Here is a 23,949-nt window from a genome sequence, read left to right as displayed (position 1 = left end):
CAGTGAAGATCTGGGTTGAAATATGGTGTAAATGACGTATTTCAAGTCAACTTGGCATATCAGAGCTTTAGGAGACTTGGATTACACCAGATGAGCAGTATGGAGGCATTTTATTATTATTGTTGTTTTTTGCATTTGAAAATGGGTCATCATTCACTTACATTGTTTTGGGAGATTCCGCAATTGTTTTCCTGTGAAACTTTAATTTGTGGATGAACTATTCCTTAGGAATAAGATGGTACAAGGAAGAGTTTCAGATCAGGGATGCACAACAAATATCAGGGTGATATTATATCGGCCTTTATCAGTATTGGCGTATATTAGCTGCTAAATATCGGCTATACTAATGTCTGATTTGACAGATTGTGAAAGCATTTAATTTGAATTTTTGATGTTTTTCAAAACAAATAAATGAACATTTGAAGAGCCAGAACTGTTCTTTGTTTCCGTTGTCATGGTGATGTCACTTAGATTTGCTTCAGTCAGAGCTGCAGAAAATTTGATCATCTGAGACTTTCTTCTTCTCAGGTGTGCACAAAGTACAGGTTAGGAGAACTTCTTTATAAAATACAAAAACGTGAAATTAGTGCTTATCCTGCTGGTATTGGCCATGAGAAGCAGATAATTATTGATTATTGGTAACTGGCTGAAAAATCCATATCATACATCCATATTTCAGATATCAGTCAAACACCAGCTTCAGGTGAACCTGTGTTGGTCTAGTAACTACAGCGAGAGCCTAACAGGCTGTAGAGACAGTATTTAGCTTTCATGCTTCTTTCTGCCTTTAGAATTAGTATCCAAAATTTGCTAAAAAGGTCTTAAAAGAAAAAAAAAAAAAGAAACTAGTCATTGTCATTCATTTTACTTCATTATTATATAGAATTCTCCTGCCTACAACTCTGCATCCCTTTATGATGCTGGTAAGCTTGTTCCTGGATTTCTTTATAATGATTCTACATTCTTCCTAATCATGTTTCTAATGATCTTTGGGCATTTATCATAAGCACTGTGTGGATAAAGTTTAATCTAACCGCCGTGAGCTGTTAGTGAAGAAGTCCTGAAACTTTCAGGACTTGGTGAACAGTGAGGGGCCAGGGCCCACACTGTCATGGCGAGAGAACAACACATCTGTCAAAATACTGATAGAGCCTTTCAGAGAAAAACAACAGTCTGACAGCTGTTGCCTCTGGTGTGGCTGAAGAGGAAAATGTTATCAAGCTACGCACTGGTGGACATTTTGATTCCACAAACATAAAGCCTCCATCATGATACTGAAAGGGCAGTTTAATGTCATTGTGAGCTGTTCTTGAATAGTGCAGTTAAGTACAAAATATAGTGTATAACACAAGAAGCAAGTGTCAACAGAGCTGCTACAGCTGTTAGTAAAAATTTATAGTTTATGATTATTTTAAGTTTGAAGGTGATCTGAGTTTTTTAAATTTCACAACTGCATTAATTCTCCCAAAAGAGTCAAATTTTCATATCAGATTCCAGTCCTCATCATGATAGGCTTGCTCTCTTATATTTGTCAGTATAATTTACAGTCTCTGAAGTTTGGGAATATATATTATGAAAATATATCGTTATAGTTTGTTACACTAGGCTTTCCAAAAACAACCAACTGCCGACTGAACGTCAACATCCTTTTCCTTATACCCATGAAACTTTGTGTTCTTAGTCATTTCCTATAGCTGGTTTGAAATCGCGGTATAAAGTTATGTTTCTGAAGCTGCCCACAGCTGGATGTTTTGCAAGAGTCTAGAAAATCTAAAAAAAAAGATTAAGAAGGAGTTTCTTCAGTTAAACGCGCTCCTTCGTTCTGCTCTCCACCTAACACACTAACACACACACACACACACACACACACACACACACACACACACACACACACACACACACACACACACACACACACACACACAAGCAGCACTTGTCCACCGGTCTGTGCCGAGCACTGAGGCCCACTGTCTTCACCTCAGTCGAGTTTTGAGATGGGGGGAGTTGGCACTGACTTTAACCCAGACTGAAATTCACTGTACATGGGAACATTCTGCTTAGGTCACCAGCTTGACTCAGGCCATGTTCACTACAGTATAATGCTGACAGATTAAAAAGTGACTTTAAAGTGTTCAGTGTTTTCTATTCACATTCACATTTTCAAGTACACCATAAATAAAAGACAAATGCTTGTATCTCCTTTAGTGAGATACTGTACTACTACTAATCACTGTCAACCCTTCACTGAACTGGACTGTCAGTATTTTGACTTAAACTGGTTATGACATGGAGTTATTTCATCACTGGGGTTTCATCACTGCAGGTAAGATGATCACTGGCAGTGAATTTTTGCATCAGTGTGGGGCAAAGATAATAATTTAATACAATTACAGATGTCTATTATGATTTTAGCCATTTCTGACTCATACTTAACTGATAAAGTGAACAGAAAGTACAAAATGGTTGGATAACACTGTTAGATGATGCATGATGTCAGGTTAACAGCAGCGGTGCAGCATCACTTCTAACACAGGGGTGATGAAGAAACATCTAGAAAATCTATCTTAAGTGACTTCTACTGTCAGAGACACGTTCCACATGTTGATAATCCTGTCAGCCTGGGCGATGACAGAAAGTAAGCAGGACGATGCTGCTGAGGCTGGTCAGTGCTTCACTTCCAGCACTCGTGTGGAGCAGCTGTGCTGCCTTGATAACACATGTCCAATTTGTGGAGCTAAAGACAGGCATACTGTTGTGTCCTCTGTCTGAAATACTCCTACACTTCAGATGATTGCAGCAACCTGCAGCTTGTTCTCCGGGTGAATCAATGCTCTAACCGGGCGCAGCAGTTCATGGCGACGTGTCGATGCACGTTATGCAAACTGACATATTTTCGTAATCAATGACACTGACGAATCGCCCCAGCCCTACTATTTAGTATAACTATTTATTATACAGACTGACATCTGACTGACTTTCAGTGTCCCTGCGCTTGGTGCTAACAAATTAAAATAATAAATGATACAGTCACCCTTAACCTTAACCTTTTTTATTTGATGGCCTCACTGTCCTGGCATTTTGCATTTGTGCCCTCAAAAAATTATAACACCAACAGGCAAGTGGCCTCCCCCCTAAAATGAAGAAATTACAGACTTGGTGATTAGAGATCACATGCTACCTCTTCTGTCATTCAAAAATATTTAACAGCTGTTCTAACAGTCCCTGATTCAACTTACAGTTTACTTTCATATCACATTATCACAAAATAAAGCAGAGGAAAACATTGTATAAGATTTATTTAACTCAGTTTATAATGTAATTAAAATATGATGTAATCCCCCTAAATAAAGTTGCACAGCATGTCATATCTGTTTACATAAATTGTATTTGTGGGTGAGAGCTTTTGTTAAAACGTGAACTCATTTCATTTCCATCTTGAGCCGAACTCTCCTTGGCTGAACTCTCACTGTCAGATTTCAAACTTGGCAAGTTTTGGACCTGCTTGGCCAGACTGGACCAACAAATAGAACATATCTCAAAAAATTAAAAAAAACTTGTTGGGCTCCAACGTGTCTGGGGTTACTGATGGGCCAAACTCTCCAGACTTTAAGCACATAACAGAATGATTGACTGAGTGTTGGAGTAGGCCACTCAGCCTTAAGATCAGTGTTAAGATCGACCAAAATGACCGAGCTCAAACATGACTCAAAACTGATTGACTGATATCAGTTTTATACACCGTGGAGTTTGCTTTTGGCTTTAAAAATAACACAGAAGTTCTAGTAGAGTTAGAGCCAACTGCTGGCCTGTACACAAGCTTTTTATGTCTGATGCTGAGGAAATGGAAGCAATGAGTGTCCTGCTTACATTTTTATGTCTGGGTATGTCAACATTATACCCTTCTTACATAAACCCAGATAAGCCTGTGAACTTTGCAAGCTGGTTTAAAACATACTGAGCCTTTTAAACACTATAAAGCTTTCTGGTGGCTGTCTGCTACCGATGCAGCTCTGTCACCAACAACTCTAGTGATGCTGTGCTGAAACCTTATGACCTTAACATTGTGATACACAAATAAAATCAATAACAACAGTGGGTTTTGAGGTTGGTGTCATGAGAAGTAAAGGGCACCACAAGATTTATAAAAAAACACTGTAATGGTTTCATGGATATAAAAGAAACTGTCAGCAATCTGCATCTTGAGACAAAACATGCCTCTTTAGCCAGCCAAGACAATGAATTATTCACTCAAGAGATGTAAATGAAAAACATAATCAATGTAACTCTGTGTGTGTTTTATCTTTTAAACATATAAAATGTCACAGTTTTACTTTGGACAGAATAAAATACTTTTTTTTAGCGGTCAACCAGTGATGGTTTTTCAATCGTCTATGCTGATATTTAAAGAGCAGGGCAGCAAATGGCAAATACACTGCTGCTATCAAAACAAAGAAAAGTGATGTATTATTTTGTTATTCCATGCACATTACAATCTAATATATGTGGTTATCTCAGCTAGTAATGTGTTCCTTTAGATAGAATCTTTAGAATTCATTAATAAAATAGAAAATACATTGGGTTACGCTGCAGATTTCAGAACGTGATGGGTGTTTAAGGGATCAGTATGTCAGAAGTGACGTCAATTAACTGAATTATTCTATACATTATAATGTAATATATATTTAATGCTAGCCAGTGACAGTTTTAGATTAGGTTTGCAGTTATTTAGGATGGGAGGAACATATTAACATTTGTAAAAGATGAAGGTGACTTGAGGAAACATTTGCAGGAGGGGCGCTTGCATCGCTAACATTGTTCCACAGCAGCCACACCGACAAGGCTCCCTGTGGATATCTATGCAGACATTTGTAGTTTATCAGCGTCATAATCTGATGTTGATTATCTCAATCAGCAGATTAACTGGCCTATTGGTCTATCTATCCCCACTTTCTTTTCACTGTATGGTTTGTTTCCGTTTTCCTTTTCTAACTGATGGAGAATAGGACTCTTATTTCCCTTAACACATATTCTACATCTGATGGGCAGAGAAAGTCACTATAATAACTGGGAACCACTGATCAAGAGTGACACTGGTAAGGATGTGTCGATACACTTTTGTTTTTGTTTATCGTTCTTGTCTTCCATTCCTAGCAACAAAATGAAGGAATTAAATACACAAAACCGTATTAAAATCAAACAGCGCCACAGCAGCCAGGAACCAAAGTGGATTAATTCTCAACAGCTGAGATAATTCAGGTGGTACAAACAAGGACAGAGCAGCTCTCTGCAATGGTCTGTCTCTGAGATCATCACTGCCATCAGAAACCTGAACAATATGATAATCATGCATATAGCAGAGTGACATGAAAAACCACATCACTCTCTGACCCACTTAAACATTACATCCTGAATATGATCAAAGACAGGATGAGGCTTATAACCAGCATGGTAGTGGTCATGTAATAAAGAGACACAGACTAAAAGGAAACCTTAAATGTTCTTTTAATAGAACAACTTTATCTTGTTATGGTTGAATAATCAGGACCAATTAAAACTGTGTGTTACCTCCCAAGGCGTGCTCTGTCATACTCAGACACAGAGACTCAAGGCGATTGTTGATGTCTGGCTCTGTTGCCGGTAACTGAAGATCTGCACAGAAACAAAAACAAATTTGAGGAAGCATCAGTATCAGTGATTACATTATATTCATATTAAACAGATGATGTGAATAAAATGTCCTGAAGATGATCACAGCAGGTTCAGCAAGCCAATAAAACTTGAATTAATCAAATTACAGAGTGTTTTCTACAGCTGATACTTTCCATGGCAGAGATTATGTACAATATCAGTCCACTGAGTTGGTTCCTCATTAAGTCATGAAAAGCTGCGTTAGTTTTAGACTTCACACACTCTTAATCAGACACTTTTAATCATAATTTAACAGAATCATGATAATGCTTAACCCTTTTTTCCCTCTTTTCTTACTAAATCAGCATCAGACGAGTTGGCTGACAAAAGAAATCAGATCAGTTCACAGGGACAATGTCGTCCACTCAACCAGAGTGTAGCCTCAATAATCAGATTATACCACACTGTTAACTCCAGCACTGAGACACATGCTACATCAAAACAATGTCTGCCCTGCTGCAGCAGGGACGTGTGTGCATGTGAGCGTGTGTTATATCCTGGCAGGGACTTTCACCTGAAAGTACACTAACCCATAGGAACCCATGAGACGGCTTTTTGGGGGTTAAGACTTGGGTCTCAGTTTCAGTTTACAGTCAGGTTTAGGTTAAGGTAAGGGTGAGGGATAAGTTTAGGTGTTTAGCTGTGATGGGTAAGGTTGAGATAAGGAGATAGGGAATACATTAAGTCAGTGACTGTCCCCATGGGAATAGTGGAATAAATGTGTGTATGTGTAGACTGAGACTGGACTGGGGACAAAATTTAAACTTGCTCATTTGAAATAACATGTAATGTAAGTGATGTCCTTTGCTTTGAAGTGCAGAGTAATATGTATAACTAGAATTATCTCACACTCTAATTATGAGATCTACTTTTTTTTAACATTAAAATATTCTGTGATATAATATACGACAGAACTGACATCAAGATAACTTGATACTGGTCATCATATGGATCTGTAGAGTAGTCATATGTATGGATCACACAAGTGAGGCTGTAAACCGAATTACTCTTCCTCAACCCAGACTGAACACATGGTAATTGTCTTAAAGCTGTGTTCAAGTCTTCCTTACAATTTCAAGAATCAAATCGAAATGCAGAGTCTGCAGTTATCCCAGTATTTGTTTTTCACTCCACCCTGTATACTCAACAGCATCCGGTGCGTGTCCAGAGACAAAAAAAACAGAGGACTTAGACTGGTAATTAAAAAATCAATGTGTTGATATTATGTGTCTGTTTTTTGTCTAATAGATTTACTTTGAACAAAACAAAATACTTTTTATTCATTGTTTAGTTGATGTATGCTGATTGAGAATAGGCCTCTAATTTTACTAAATATTGTTGGAGTTTACAAAGGTCACATAACTTCATTCACTTACAGCATAATTCTCAGACATCCTGCACATCCTGGTTCCAGTTTCCAACCGGTAACATTAAGATTATAATCATGTTAAAACATTATCATAATATCATAAATGGTTGCTTATGAAATAATTTCTTCCTTCCTCCTTTTTTTTCCCGCTCTCAGGTGCTAGTTACTGTTGGCCATCTTAGCCTAAACTGTGAGCAGGGTGGAGACTGTTTAGTAGAGGGCTGGGTTGAGGTTGGAGGGGGCAGTATGTGTGTGTTGGGGGGTGACTGTGTGTGTAGGGGGGTGTATTTGGGCCACAGTACAGCCTAGCAACCCTTCCAGCCATTTAGTCCTTAGCTGAGTCTTCAACACAGGCCGGGCAGTGAAAATCCCTTGTGGCCAGAGAGAAAAGCTGAGTTAGGCCCAGTAGTCCACACTGGGCTATTTATAGGCTCCAAATCCCCCCCGCCCCACACACACCCCTCCGCCCCGTGCACACACAGACTTACAGCGACACAAACACACACTGAAGAAACACTGTACACACACAGACACACTTGTTCCTTCGTGCCCTCTTTTTTTCTCTGCTGTGTCTCACTTAATAAGTCTCTTTATCCATCTGTTGGCAGAGAGAACGACACATCGAATATATACACACAGAGACAGAGGAGGGCAAGGGGAGGTCCTGCCTTTCAAATCAGTTTCTCTGGCTGAGACCCAGCTATACCCACCCTGGAGGGTAACTGCTATGTGTGCATGACTCTGCAGAGTTGTCAAAGATTGAGAGATGGAAGGATGGGAGCGAAAGAGGGAGGGAGAGAGATGGGAAAGTTAAGAAAGAGTGCGAGTCAGGGAGCGAGAGAAGGGAAGGAAAGTGGGCCAGGGAGCCGTGTCCTCGTCGTACAAAGAGCTTCATTGTGAGACTCCTTTGACTCTTTCCTCCCTCCCTGCATCTATCTCTTCCTCTCTCACATACAGTCTCCACTCTCCCTCCAAATGTCCCTCCTCCCTCCTGCTTTTTTTAAATCTGTTTTTCCTCTTCGTTCTAAAAAGGGACATTTCTGCCATGTTTGTGTGTGTGACAGAGAGCAGAGGAAGTCCCAGCTTGTCCTATTACTGTCCACTGTTCCTGTGGGACAAAGTCCAGTCAGCAGAGGCTACTAAAGGTCACTCTGCCTGGCGCCGATGGTTACCATGACCCGGGCCTGTGTGGACACTGTGAGTGCGGGGCTTCCAGGGGTGACAATATAGCAGCTCACATCAGAAATAAATTTGAAGATCACAAAATGCCTGTGAAATTTAATCTGATTTTGCATTAAGACCAAACTGTCTTGTTATCGCAAGAGCCAATGACCAGGAAATCATTTCCTCTGTATTCTGAGAGAAACAATAAACCATTCTTGTGCTAAACAAGTTTTTCATCTCAATAACAAGGAGAAAGAGAAAGTGAATAGTGCTAAAAGTCAATGTTCTGAGCTTCATATGAAGTTTGACATTATGAAACTGAAGCTTCTCAAGTTCCTTCAGAAACACTTATTTGTTTGACACTTTCATCTGAGTGAAACAGAGACAAGGACTAAATTATCAGTATGCATTGTAAACAATGTTATCAAGATCAAGATCAAAAGCATTTAAGTGGCACTATGGGATATCATACTGCCTTTCAAAGAAGACTAAAGTGTTTAAGGACCAGTGTGTAGGATTTCATGGCACCTAGCAGTGAGCTTGCAGATTGCATACGGTGGCCATGAAAGGCATCTTTAGCCAGTGTTTGCTTGGTTTGTCCATTCTGGGCTACTGTAGAAACTAGGGGTGTATGGCAGCGTATCATGGCAGACTCAATGGATGAGGACCCGCAACCTCTGTAGATAATAAGAGCTCATTCTACTGTCATGAAAACACAACAATTCTTATTTTCAGGTGATTATACACTACTGAAAACATAGTTATGAACATTATATTCAATTTCTGCCATATTCTGCCACTAAATCCCCCCAAATCTTACACACTGGACCTTTAAAGAAAAATAAAATGTCACTGCAGATTGGAATCTATAATGTTCTACTAAAGTCTCCACAGAATAAAAGACACCATATACAGCATATAAAATATAATAACAGGTATACAATTTTGGCATCAACTACATCTGTCACATCTGTGTGTGTATTTGTGAGTTTCTTACCAGCTTGTTGGAACATGACCATGGTCTGTGGCGTGGTGTGAACCGGCAGGGAGCGGGTCCTCTGCACAGAGCTGTGGGTCCGGCTGGGCATGCTGTTGCTTCCTCCAGGGTTGGCAAACCACAGACCCTGGGAAGAATATTTTAACATGAAATCAACTTATTGAAGATGCAAATTATTATGATTAGCGTCATAGTACTGCCATCTGAACAGAGATATAAGACCTTCAAATGGAGGAGAGCTCGCTTCAGAAGGAGCTTTGTCCCCTTAGGTTTAAGTTTCCTTATTTTACAAATGGCCCTGTCAGACAAAATGATTGGCGCAATTGCTGTACTGCCACTTGTAGACTATTGATGAACATGTTTTTAATCAGTTAAATTCTTCACAGCAGTTAATCAATTAACATCAAATTAACATCCATAATCTAGATGGATAACTAGCACTTCAGACCAAAGAAAAAACAAACAAACGTATTTCTGATTTGGGGTGAACTCTCCCTTTCACACAACATAATTTTGAGTATAAACTGCATTTAGACTTTATCTAAGTTTCTTTATTAGAAGCCACTAGTTTAATGGCTGGTGGATAACCTGGTTAAAATTAAATACTGAAAAAGCAAAGCCATGTTTCTGTGATCTAATGTGATGTGCAACTTTCAAGCTCACACATCCTCTTCTTACTTTAAACTCATCTACTAATTCCTACATCAGTGCTTTTCACACATTGCTTTAACTTTCACTGATCAAAGAGAAATATGAAATGTGAAAGCTTGAAAGAAGTCGGGGTTAAGATCAAGGCCACAGCTCCTTTAACATTTTCACCCCCTACGCTCCTGTCTGGATGTCTGGCCCACACCTAATGACAGTCTCAGACGCTCACCACATGAATTCCTCACTGTAACCTGCCTATTATACCCCCAACGCCACCGCCACATGCCCCTCCCCTCACCTCTATCCCTCTGCCCTCCCTCCTCGCGGCCCTCCAGTGCCACGGGCCAGGGAAAAACAGGAAATGCCTGTGCACTGTTCTCACTGCCTCTGACTGGCTCTCTTACTCTCACACACACTCATACAAACTCTGCCTCTCTCTCTCATTGCCCCTCCTCCTCCTCTGACACCACAGCTACCTCTCCCAAACTATGACTCACATATTTCCCTCCCACCCTCCTTCTACTTCTCCCTCTCTCTACACATCCACACTGCAGTCCCACACAAGAAGGTCCAGCGTGAGGAGGAGGAACTGAGGTATTTCCTCCCATTGTAAGGGATGAAAGAGAGAGAGAGAGAGAGAGAGAGAGAGAGAGAGAGAGAGAGAGAGAGAGAGAGAGAGAGAGAGAGAGAGAGAGAGAGAGAGCGAGAGAGAGAGAGACATAGGGAAACAGACAGAGAAAGGGAGAGAGAGCCGGGTCAGCACAGACCAAAGTGTGCCAGGATGGGCCTGAAACAGCTCCACAGCTCCTCCTGTTTCAGAGTTCGGCACTGACGCAGGGCCTCTGGTATGTGGGGTGACCTGCCTACGAGTTCCATCCACCTCACTTCATTCGCCAAACACCACCGCTGCTCCTCTTCCTCACCCCGCATTTTTGTGTCGTGGAATAAAAAGTCTATTTTGGGCAGAATACGTGCTGAAGAAGGAATTCTGCTGCCCAGGTTATTGTAAACATCCTGGAATGTATTATTACACATTTCAAAATGTTCCTCTGTGGAGTCACGAACACCACGACCAGTCAGCATTCCAGCCACTACACACACACACACACACACACACACACACACACACACACACACACACAGATACCATGAATTTAGTCTAGATTTCCTGTATTAGATAAATTTAATTCACAGGCCTTTTAAGAAGTAATCCGAACCTCATCATCTGACCTATTTGACCACCTCTGCTGATGCTAGATTAAGTAATAACACACTAATTATGAACATGACTGTACCATGTAAACCATGTCTGTTGAAATTCTCCCCAAGATGATCACTCTGGCAAGGTAGGGTTGTTCTGATATCAATACCACCATCAGAAAATACCTCAGATACAAGTGGTCAGATACTGGTACACTGATACTGCTTAAAATGTTGGTATCTTTATCAGCCAGTATGCAAAACTATGCACTGATTCGATACCACATAATTTATTAACCCAGAAATGGGGCCCTGCTAGTGTCCTGTATGCCATTCAACATATGTATACATATTTTAATGCACTGGTATCAGATCAGTTCTTGGTATTGGCCGAAACACAAAGTTCAGGTATTGAAGTTGGTATCGTGAAGGAAAAACGGTAATGTAACATCCCGTTTCATTTCAAATATTTAAAGAATTTTGATTTACATGAGTGACTGTGTGGATGAAACATCAGATTATGTTGAAAATTAAGCCGTTTTAAAGAACTATATAAGAATTCAAGCATATTCCTAACCTTGAAAACATAATGATTAAAATTAAGTGTTTTCCAAAGTTTCAAGGCCTTGTACGAACCCTTTGGCTCACCTGTCTCCCCTGCTTAGGGCCCGTGGGTGTGCTGCTGGAGCTGCGAGGTGTGGGTCCCAGCAGCCCCCCGCTGCCCAGCAGGCCCAGCCTGGCACCCGGTAAGCTCCTGGAGGGCATCTGGAACTGGCGAAGGCTCCTCCTGGCTGACACGCTGCCCCCAACACAGCCAGTGGTGGGGAGAGAGTTGGACTGGCCGAAACGACTGCAGTGGGACAAAACAAGAGACACAGGCAACCACTGTTTGAGTTCCTGATCACAGGTGTTGCAACTGTGTGAATATATAACTGCACCTTTGTTAAAAGCTTTACAAATAATGAGCTGCAGCCTCATGACAGAAGTGTTTGTCCTATCTTAAGTTTTCCAAATTCTTTAGTTAGGTTGGTTCTGTAACAGCTAAATTCCTCTCCAAAGATAAGATTAGAAGATAGATGATTTTTTCCTCAGAAACAAACATTTTTCTGTAACACCAAAAATCCTAAATGTCACGCTAAATTTAGACAGGATTTTATGTATAGGCAGTTTCTGTAATGAGGCCCCAGACCAGTTAAGTCAAGAGCAAAGACAAAGATAAATTAACTCCAATCTGAATGTATAAAGTTATTTTAATAACAAGCAGCAGACACTTTCCCACAAACATCACCATAACTGCAATTTTAGTCTGGTTTGATGAAGCTTTGGTAATGGAGAGGAGAAGAAAAATGTTTTGAACTAAGTTGAAAGTGTAGTAATAGAGTTCTAATTTGAAATGCATTTTTACTCTGGCAGTGGTGATGATTTCATCTTTGCAAATCCACACCACTACTAATGAATATACAGGAAACATTGTCTAAAAACAGATGAATAGATCAGTCACTCTCTAACTCACTTCTGTTTGCCTGCATTTATAATAATGAGGGGAATCAGTGAACTTCATACAAAGTGTTTGTCATTCTTCTTCTGTCTGGCATTTCCCACTATGATCATTTACAGCCAGAAATCTGGAGGTTTTTTCTTACAACTTGTATTTTTTTTGGTTGTTTCATCAAAGTAAAGTGACTTTGATTTAAAGTGTTTTCATTGCAGACAATAAAAAAAAGAAAAGAAGAGGACAAAGACAATGAAAGCTACTGTATCTGTGTGTGTGTTTACCTCCTCTGCGGTCGGTAACCTGCTATGTCAAGGAGGGTTTTCCTTGGAATGGACCGGAACAGCCTCTGGACCTGTTGTTTCCATGACAACAGCCTCTTCTTCTGTGTCTCAGTGAAGGACTGACAGGGAGGGGGAGGGGGAGGGGAGAACAGGGAGTACGAATCAGGGATGAAATGAAGCTGAGGATGTTCAGGTGCATTGTGTTGGAACAAATGTCTGCTTCAACCAAAAACTCTCTTTCACAGAAGAGTACATTTAAAGCATTATACCGCACATTTATATCGGAACATAATGAAACTGATATCTATGATGGGATATAATGAAATTGATATCTAAACTCTGTGTTTCTCTGAAACTCAAGAGTTTCAGATAGACACAGAGTGCTCTGGATGAGAACATTCCTCTTTCAACAAGCAGCAGTCATCTATGATTCATGGTATATTCAGGTATCACAGGGTCTGACATTTTACTGACCCGATTCACTTTCAACTCAAAATATTAATTTGTGGAACTGTCTCAATATTTGTATGTTTCTGCAGGAAATGTTCATGATTAGGCTGAAAAATAAAAGCTGCAGATTGTTAACAGGGGGACAATTATATATGTGTATGTGTAATATGTGTTCACAAAATATTATGTGCCAATATTAAATCACAGATGCATCAGTGATAACTATCAGTAAAAACAAAGTCTGCATGAATAATGGTGAAATCAGATGTAAACGTGTTGCACATTATGAATTATTTTTGTAATTTGCCCTCAAAGCTCTTTTATAATTTTTAAGTCATGAAACTTGTGTGTGAGTGTATATTAAAACACAATTCTAGAACAAATAAAAAAACAAAAATCAAAATTCATTGCTTTTTACAACTTACAACATCAACGAACAATTGGCTTCATGTGAGAACGACTTGTATGAACAGATTCATTCTGGAGTGATTTGTATATGTGATTTAGGAAAACATTCACCAATTTTCACAAATTTATCTAGAGTACAACGACAATTTATGAGTGATCCAGACCTGTCGTAGAGTCATGTGCCATTAGTCTGCTGGTTTTCAAACTGAAATTTGTACATTTCATTAGTTTGAAGACATTCTGAGTTTGAAAAATTCATTACACTTCATAATCATATCAACAATATCCCGCTTGAGTGCATTTTAAATTATAATATAATTTAAATCTACACAAAAAGGCTTAATTTAACTGGTTATTACCTACTATCAGGCATACTGGCCATTATCTTCACATGCATGAATAAATTTCTATCCAGGTGAACATCCTCTGTTTCAAAGCCTGAACGATGCAACAACATCTATTATGGTGAAAATTCTGTCCACTAATTCGAACACTTCCAATTGACAGCCTCCTTATATTGCTGTCAACTACTGTCCTGCTGTGGCCAGAAGTTTTTTTAAAGCTCTTTTCACACAAACCATTTCTTCTTTATTTCAGTGACAGTACGACCCTCAGTGACACAGCATTACCAACACTTGTATTTGCCCATTTCTTGGCAGGTCTCTTAATTCCACTGCTGTAAAAATTTCAGACTTTCCATTATTGATCTCCAAAAGTAGGACTTGAACACTTCCTGACATATGGGACAGAAAGAGCAGCCTTATATGGTATTATCAGGGTGTTAATTATGCTAATTTACAAGTCTCATGCACATGCATTGAAATACACCCAGGCAGATCATTTATACAGTTAACAGAAGTTATGACTGTTTGCTGAATCTGGCGTGTATGAGCTCACCGTGTGAAAAAAGTAAGAGAAAGTTAAGGAGAGAACATTAAAATGTTCTTGTCTGAGGCCCATTATTTTGTGAATAGCCTATATATGGCAGACAAGATGTGGGACATTTAAAATTCCCACTGACTACTATCATGTTTCTAGTATTGAGTATGTTGTACAGTGTGTCTGTTCCTGAGCGAGTGAGTACCTCATGGATAAGGCACTTGTCGATGAGTTGTAGGTAGGAGCTGATGTTGTCCTCGTCTGACCTCGACACCAGCAGCTGGGTGCAAACTGAGGAGGAGGAGGCACAGATGGAAAATAACAGAGACATTAACAACACAAGACATTAAAAACAAAACAACCTCTCTCAGTCCGTGAAAACAATCTCCACTGAGCGATGGTGCATGCAGCTCACCTTTGCCCATGACGCGAGTGAACTGACCGGGGAGATCCCCCTCAGCGATGACGCTGGCACCCGACTCAGCCTCCCCTCCGCTACCCCCACTCAGGTGGGAGCCAGGTGCAGCGCTCTTGCCCTCGGGGCTCAGCAGGGGGCGCTGCAGGGAGGCCTCCTCACCGCCACTGAAAGCCTTGATGGGCGTCATGATCATCTGGTGGAGCTCCTGCAGTGGGGCACGCAGATTACTGCCCTCCAACACATCCTGGTGGTGATGAGGAGGGGAAGGTATGGAGAGTAAGAATGAGTGTTTTGCTTGACAGAGAAATCTGTTACCTTTAAATCTACGTGCTTTTCAGGCTCCTCAAGTATACCAAGCAGCACAACAATAATATATGTGTATTGTTGTGCTGTGTTGGCAAATACAACAGGTGCTGTGTCAAGATCTGTTTCCCTGTTGATGTGTCCCCCCTTACCTTACTCTGCTACACCTAACTACATGGTCCCTACACCTTTTCCAAAGTCAAATTCAAGCAGTTTTTCAAACATTTTCAAGTGTTTCCAGCACCTTACAGCTGTGGTAAACTACATATTTATACACAAAATAATTATTCAACTTCTTCATCACATTAAATCAGAAGTTACTGTGCTATAAACAACCAAAAATTATGTTTTGTGATAAAATTCTAAAGAAGGGTGACAAATTAAAGGAAAATACACAAGTCTCATGTTTCAAAATGTGTCACCGGTCTGTAAGTAGACTGGGCATCTTATAACCTGACTGAGCAAATATAAAACAATAACTAGACAAATAATTTCAACAAAATTTGTTTCAATTTTTCCTTTTCCAGCCAACTCTCATTGAGACTGCAGCCTTTCATCATGTTGTTGTCTGTTAGCCACCAACGCACTGTTCATTTAGAGGGAACACATCAACAAAAACTGACAGATCACGCTAAGTGTAGTCACACAAGTGATGAGAGTGGCATGCGAGGTTAAAGCAGAGTCATTTTCATTTTTCTGACTCATTGTATTCATTTATATGAAAAGAAAACCTATTCAGCTAGACAGCAGTTTGTTACAGAAGTCAATTACAATTTCAAACAATTTCAAGCACTTCATCTATAATCCAAGCACTTCTCAAACCTTTAAAACCATACACTAAAATTTAATTTTTCAAGAATTTCCAGTACTTGTAATAACCTTGTAACCATAACCTAACCCAAAATCACAAAGGGCACCGTAGACTATTTGATGAGGGAACACAGAGTCAGAGCCAAGCGCCGCCAAGAAACACTCAACAGCAATTTGGAAATAGGAAGCATGTTCACTGAAGACATAAACTGAAATAGTTAAATTTTAAGTTGAATTTGGGAACAGACATAAGCTATTGTAATGATGTGCACTGCATGGTATTGACATTGTTTAAATAACATTAGTACACACAAACAAGCAACTACAGCAGCGGTTGGTGGAGGGGAGGTGTAACGTTTAAGGAAAACTTTAAGGGAAAAAGCGTGACATCGTTCACTCATACGGTCTAAAATGAATCTACAGTGAAGGCGAGGCTCATGGGGAACCAATGTAAATGCAGATGGTGTCATTATTCTATAGTCATTACACTTAGCAATCATCATTGACTTCATGATGATAAGTTAAAGCAAAAAAGTTGTCTATTTCCACATTAAGAAAGAGGCAGATTAAGAGAGGAGGAAGGATCCTTGACCACAATGCCATGTGATAGAGCAGAAAATAAAGTAAAACCAAAAATACATACATGCAGTTTTCTTTCACTACTTATATCCACGTGCATCATATCAGCGTCCCTCCCACTCCTCACTGAGCAGCACGATACATGAGTCTGTGTAAACCCAAAATACCAAGCAACAGGTGTCTTGTTTCCCCAGCCCTACCAATGCAGCGGGAACAAATTTTAAAATGAAGCGTTGGTGAAAAGGTTAAGTCTGAATTTAGCTGGCTCAAGAAGTCCCCCCTGTGGTGTGCCCTTGAGCGCCATTGTCTTGCTTTGAAGGCTGAATGGAAGGGTGAGGGGTGGGGGTGGAGGCGGACGGGTTTAAATTCAGAGCCCAAAACTCTCCTTCCTGGATTAGGTGTTCCTTTAGCTGCCATCTCAGATACATAACACCGACTGAGAATGGCCACCCTTCTCACTCCCTCCCACAAACACACGGGAAAAGAGAGGAGGCGACCACTAAGGTTACAACTCAGTGACCAATAACAACAATTTAAAACAAAGCAAAATGAATAAATATACAAGACTTCCCATTTCAAATAATTCCAAGTAGGACTAGAAGCTTTATGAGAATGTTTTTTGTGTGATGAGGAAGAGGAAGAGATGTAGTACATTGTCACTCTAACCTTTTCCAGGCTACGGAGGAGGTTCTGCCTCTCTTTGAGCTTCATAATGCTGATGACGATCTTGTGCCTCGCTCCTTTTGTGACCTTCTGTTGCAGGAAAGAGTTTTGTGTCAAACATCCATTTTGTAACTGACAAAGTACAGGTATAAAACACTGATACCTATCCTGTGAGACAGAGAGATGTGCAGTGCACAAACATGGGTTCTTTCAAATGGAACAGCTGGTTGTCTTTTAACCAGAGTGAGGCAGATGTTTTTAGGGAAACTGTAACAGCAGGAGATGCAGCAAGTGAAGCACATCTTTGAGTGGGAGGAAACAAAGGACTTAGCATTGGCTCTAGAAAATTAACTTTAGTTCAGGCAAATAAAACTTCTCACATATTTCCAAATCAAGGCGAGAGCAGTATTTTAAATCCACGGACACAGAGGACACCTCATTGGGCTCTTGTTGAAGTCCAGCATGTCTCAGTGTAGCTGTACATTATATTAGGGTCAGACAGAGAAAGAGTTTGCGGCACCTGGAGGAAGTGTACAGCTTCCCGGTGAGCTGTGTTAATTTTAGCTGCATCCTCCATTTCAGAATAGACTCCTCAACATCTTGTACAAGCACAGCAATCACTAAGTTTGTCTTGTACTGTTTAGTCTAACATTAAAAACTTTTCAAAATTATGTTTGATTAAAACTGGTCAATATCATATTTACATATTTCTTTTCATTTTATACTAGTATAGAGTACTGACATGTATTTACATGCATACCTGAATATTTGAATTTGTGTTTAGGCGTACTCTCTGCTGCAAGTCAAATTTCAGACAGGAAATAAAGCATAAACTGAAAACTGAGGTCTTCATTGAGGACTTTTTTTTTCTGTACTTTCAGTACTATAATTAAGGGATGACGTATCATTTTTAACGTGGTATTGAAAAGTATCAACACTTTTGGCAGCCTCATTTTGTGTGAACGAACCTGTGCTTCTAGCTGCTCTTCAGTCAGTGACAACATCTCATCGTAGGTCATTGTGGAGAAGAGAGCAGCGTACTTATGGAGACGGAGACTCTTCAGCCATGCAGGAACATCTGTGGGAAAGACAATCCGCGCACACGCGCACACACACACACACACACACACACACACACACACACACACACACACACACACACACACACACACACACACACTATGGTTAGATTCTATTTAGCTACATTCATCACAGAATTTTAAAAAATTATTGGAAATTTCTTTGGCCAGCTTAAATTCTTACATTGTCACTAATGCAGACAATATCATCCAAAATTAAATCCATGTACACACTTTGATTTGTCCTGTAATTATGCTCACATATACTGTTGGACTAAACATTTTTAATCCAACCCAGATGCATAGAAAAAATATTTTTTTTGACAAATTAGCTCACACATTATATTCACATGATCTACATGTTTTAACTCTAGCACAGAGTTGGAAAAATAAAGGGCATCCACCCTCTGTGGCTCTGAGGATGTAAAGGACAGAGGGTGTTGCACACAGTATAGACTGTAAAGCTCCCAAGAGAAACTGTGATTCGTGATATTGGGCTAAACAAATAAGATGTGACTTGACTTGACATCCATGTGGTAAATATGTTTATCACTGGAGATTTTTTAACATGCGTATGTGGGCTGTGGATAAATGTGATTAACTCAACCTGAAATGTAAGCATTTAGCAAGACAAGAATTTCCAGTAAGCAATGTCTAACTAAACATGTGATCAGTAAGTAATTCGATTAGTTGATCCGTCTGCCAACAGCATAAGTGCTTAGTAATGCTCAGCTCATCTGTACTTCACGCTCAAACTGCTGAATGTTAGCTGGCTACTGAGACATCTTTGCTCTAATTTGCAGTTTAGAGTGAAGCCTGGTGTTGGTTTAGTTGTTTCTTTGCTTACAAGTTGCAGTAATGGCAATACAAACAAACAGTCCCTTTTGTACAACTCAGACAAAAACAAATAAACAGCACTATGATTTTATGATTCTCTCTTGCTTGCTGTATTTAAACATGTTCATGGTGTGTTTCCTTTGATAATCTGTTGCTCTATATTCATTTTTGAGAGTATTTGATCACAATTAGACATTTGTTTGATTTCACTGAATAATTAATATTGTTACAGAGTTTAAAACCAAACTATGGAATTGCTCCTACACCAACATTAAATCCTGAGAAGTCAACGCTCTGTAAACCTATGGATTAAGCACTTTATTCCACCACCTGATACTTGATATCCAGTGCAGAGTCTTTTCTGGCAGCAGTAGACAACTGAGAAATTGTGTTAACATTTTCTTCTAAAGTGAAATTGACAAATGATTCTCTTGGGGCTGTCGATGAGGAATGTTCGCATCGCTTTCCCGTTTAGCTGGATGACAAGATGAAAAATGTTTTAAAAAGAAAAAAGTCAGAGACTGTATGAAAGGTCAAACTGCAGTGCAGAAAGTGATAGCCTCAGAGTAAGGTCACCGGGGTCTGCAGTTGTGGCCTCTGCTTCCCCTGACAAACTGCTCTGACTGGATCAACAACTTGCCAGAGCCTCTAGCTTAATGCCTGTAAGGCGTACACAGCAGACGGTCATATAAGTTTCTCCACTGACTTGCTCACATCTCTCTCCCTCTTAGCACCTAACATCTAATTGGAAGCCCATATCCATGACAGGTTCGCAACATTTTTCATTCCTCCTGAATTCTCTCAGATCATCATCAAACACTGCACAACAATAAAAAACCCTCAGTTCCACTTCAGTCCATCCAGTGGTATAAATACAGGGTTGGATACAAAATTTTAAAGGACTAGTTTGCAAGATTTAGTGGCATCTAGCAGTTAGCTTGCAGATGGCAAACGCTGCAAACTTACAGTGGCCGGGAAATTCTCTTACATCACAAAAGTCGTATCTAGAATCAGTGTTTGGTTTGTTCGTTCTGAGCAACTGCAGAAACATGTTGGTGCAACATGGTGGACCTTGTTGATAGAGGACCCATACCCGCTGTAGATATAAATGGCTCATTCTGATGTAACGAAAACAAAACAATTCTTATTTTTAGGTGATTATACATTAATGAAAACATACTTAAGAATATTATAACGCATTTCTTCTTTCAATTTTAAGGTCACAATTTAATTTTTCAGTTTAAACATATATTTATTAAGCAGTGATGCCTAAGCCATTCTATAACTATCTATTCATGGTATGTAAAGATCAAGAGATTATTGGTTTTCATGCCCTGACTGTAATTTACTTTTTCAAATATCAAGTGTGATATAACAGTCAGTAAGCTACGCTGTGTTGTTTTTTTCCTCCAGATACGTGCTGGATGCTGCAAGAAGGCGAGGGTGGAGAGAAAAAATACAGGGAGAAATGCGATTCGGCCTTTGATTTTGACTTGATTTCGATTTAATATTGCAATTGTGGCACTCCTGCTAAGCTGACAACACTAGTTTGGTTGAACCTGTTGCGCATGTTCAACATTCTGTGTGCATCAGTCAATGGCATCCATTTTAACAGGTTTCACCACTCTCACAAGTGTGAACCACAAATTCTGAATGTAAACGTTTTTACACAATGTGATCTAAGGAAGATGATTAGTAATACAGAATTGTGCTACTAACTATATACTCACCCCTCATGCCACTGCCCTCCTCATGGAAGGAACTGCGATGCAGACCTGACCCTCCTCCTAAACCTGCCTCCTCCAGGTGCTCACTGCCACCACTGCCCGAGGAAGCGATGCTGCTCTGCGGTGACAGAGGTGCATGGTCTGGGGCTGGGCCTCTGGCAGTTCGTAAGTCCTCCTGGGACAACCAGACGTGGCCCAGGGGCTGGTTACTGGGGCCGCTCATGGGAGGTGTGAGGGACACGGAGCGCTTCAGTGGACTGTGCTGCTGGCTGCCACCTCCACCCGTCAGGACTGCAGGACAGTAACAAGACTAGTCAGGTAGGTGCAGACAGAGCTTTGCTAAGACTGGAGAAATCACACTGGCAAAACTGATGCTCAGTCACTCCTGTGTTTAAAAACACATGAAGTCATTTTTCTGTTTGTCAACACAACATTCAGCTGATTACTGCAGAACTTAGGGGTGGAATGTAACTGAGTACTTTTACTCAAGTACAGCACCTAATTACAAATTCGTAGTACTTGTACTTTACTGGAGTATTTCTGTTTTATACTTCTACTCCACTAAATCTCAAATGCAAATACTGTACTTTTTACTCAGCTGGATTTATAAGACATGGACCTAAATAATGTCAACATTCATTTATTATGTGGAATTACTCCTCCTCAAATTATTACTATTAAACAAATTAACAAATTATTATTTGATTTTTGTTAGGGATGGGTATCGAGAACCGGTACTGGTTCCATTTTGTGCATCACTTTTTAAACTGTTTGGCTTTCTAATATTTTAAGGTCACAATTTGGTTTGACTTTTCAATTTAAACTTCTTCTTTTTTTTTTTTTAATTTTGCACTGACGATTATACCATTATTAAACAAGTGAGTTTTGATTTGTAAAGATCATCAGATCAGTGGTTTTATGCCCTTAAAACTGTCATTTTCATTTTTAAATTCTTATTTTAAAAGCAATCAAGGAATCAAGGGTGATATAACAGCCAATAAGTTAAAATGTGTTGTCCATGAGGTGTTTTTTTCAGACATGCACTGGATGCTGCAAATAGACGGTGGTAGAGAGGAAAACAAATACTAGGAGAAACACAGATTCTGCCTTTTTATTCGATTTTTGAAACTGAAAGCTCATCAATCGATTTTCGATTTAATATTGAAATAGTTATACCCCTATTTATGTTAAACAGCTGACAGAGAAAAATGTTCAAAAGTGTGAGTGCACTTCACAAAAATGCAACTAAATGCAATAACTCAGGAAACTTATTTCTGAAAAAGTAATACTAAAATAACTGTTAAATCTTTTCACATCTTTTCATTTTTGAAAAATGTATTTTTCTTGGACCAAACTGTGGTGAGTAGTACCAATAAAAATATCAATAACTATCGATATCCATTAGCAATATCTGTATCACTACTGGTATCGATAAAGTCTGATACCAATTTTCAACCCATCCTTGTGCAAAAACACATTTTGTGCCTTGCATGTGGTAACTGCACAATTTCTCATTCATGACTGATGTTGGAGCTTCACAGCTATACTTGTTAAACTTGCTCAGATGTGAAATTATTTGTTTGTGAGATAACTGGAGACAGCTGAAGGAAGGAGGCTGCATCTGCCAGGCAGGGAACACACAAAACTCTCCTGATACTACACCTCACAAATGGACAGCCTTTTGATATCCTTAGATCTGTGACTACTGCAATATGTCTGCTCTACAGTCAGTCAATTTATCGAGTTTAACTTGAGCATATAAGCCAGCAAAACCTGCTTGTTCAATCAAAAAGCTTTTACTTCACTTAACTTTTATGTAAGTAAGTGTTTATATTCATTTTGTATAGATCTAAATTCTCTCTTCTCTTGATTGTTGGTTTGGAAACTCAACCTTGAAGCTACGTTCCAATCAACACACCCTGAATGAGGAACAAATATCAGTGATGTTTTACACTTTTTGTTAGTACCTACAGCAAACTTTTTTCTTTCTCTCTACATCTCAACTCATTTCTCTATTAATAATTGATATGTGTACTCCTCAGTATGAACTCATGATGGAGATGTATTTGGGTCAAACTAAGGGAACGGCTACTACTGAAATCCCAACTTAAAACTCAATAAAGAAGCTCCAACATCACAGTTTTTTTTCCTGCTGACAGAGGTAAACTGAATGAAAAGGTGGAGAGCCACAGAGCTTTTTGTGTCGCCGCTCTGACGGGCTGAGCTGCCACCAATACTCCAGGCTCTCTCCTCCTCCTCCTATATGTGGTCCTCTTACTGTTGGCGCTATGTATAGGACTTCATGGGCCCCGTTTAAAATAGGTGCCCAGCTAACATTACAAGTTCCAGTCCCTAAATATTAGCCATTTTCCCTAAATACAGTCTCCCACAAAGGATGCCTTACAAGGGAAAGGATGGGTGGTATGTGTTGCTGTGGTTTGGACTGACGTTTAGAGTATGGGTAGGGGGTCAACAGGATGTGGTATCAGTAGCACACAGGTTGATGTGGTTGGACAATTATACTCCTGTAATCATCATGATGACCAGATGAACACAGTGCAGGGAGGGGGACTGAAGACTTGAGGAGACAATGGTGGATATTAAGTGATCAAAATGATCACTGTATTATTTATTGCTTTATGATACACATTCTGAGTGGCCCAAGTGATTTGATGCCAAAGCATTGATGCAACATGTTTTATCATCTTCCTCTTACTGTGTACACCATTAAATAGCCACACATCAATATGTTGTGGTATAGTCATCACCACTACTCACTTTCATTAGTTAAGAAAAGCATCTGCTCATTGTGTCCACCAATCCTGCGCTGGTGGCTGAGGTTACTGTAGTTCATCAGTTGTGAAATCCTGAGGTCTTTTGTGTGGGACTGAAGCTGCTAGGAGTCAAAAATACAAGAGGATCTTTCTTGGAGCAGTGAGCAGGGCTTTAAATGT

At 39.8% G+C, this 23,949-nt stretch overlaps 1 protein-coding gene across 2 annotated transcripts in view; it reads right to left on the bottom strand.

Moving 5' to 3' along the window:
* The window catches only part of samd4a (sterile alpha motif domain containing 4A), a 69,272-nt gene that overhangs the window by 2,652 nt on the left and 42,671 nt on the right, over nt 1–23,949 (bottom strand). Inside the window, exons 4-12 of one of the 2 annotated variants that reach the window (XM_084729595.1) lie at nt 20,999–21,286; nt 18,321–18,430; nt 17,356–17,442; nt 14,995–15,241; nt 14,785–14,870; nt 12,843–12,961; nt 11,715–11,916; nt 9,219–9,345; nt 5,566–5,649 (exon numbers count right to left, since the gene is read on the bottom strand). In XM_084729595.1, the coding sequence (XP_084585721.1) occupies nt 5,566–5,649; nt 9,219–9,345; nt 11,715–11,916; nt 12,843–12,961; nt 14,785–14,870; nt 14,995–15,241; nt 17,356–17,442; nt 18,321–18,430; nt 20,999–21,286 (1,350 nt within the window). The remainder of the gene's footprint in view (nt 1–5,565; nt 5,650–9,218; nt 9,346–11,714; nt 11,917–12,842; nt 12,962–14,784; nt 14,871–14,994; nt 15,242–17,355; nt 17,443–18,320; nt 18,431–20,998; nt 21,287–23,949) is intronic. The other variant, XM_084729659.1, reaches the window with a different exon arrangement.

This window comes from Lutjanus erythropterus, chromosome 1, assembly GCF_056507025.1.
Source record: "Lutjanus erythropterus isolate fLutEry1 chromosome 1, fLutEry1.hap2, whole genome shotgun sequence".
Classification (NCBI taxonomy): domain Eukaryota; kingdom Metazoa; phylum Chordata; class Actinopteri; order Lutjaniformes; family Lutjanidae; genus Lutjanus; species Lutjanus erythropterus.
The sequence above is the reverse complement of the archived record's forward strand: the minus strand, read 5'-3'. Positions and strand labels throughout refer to the sequence as shown.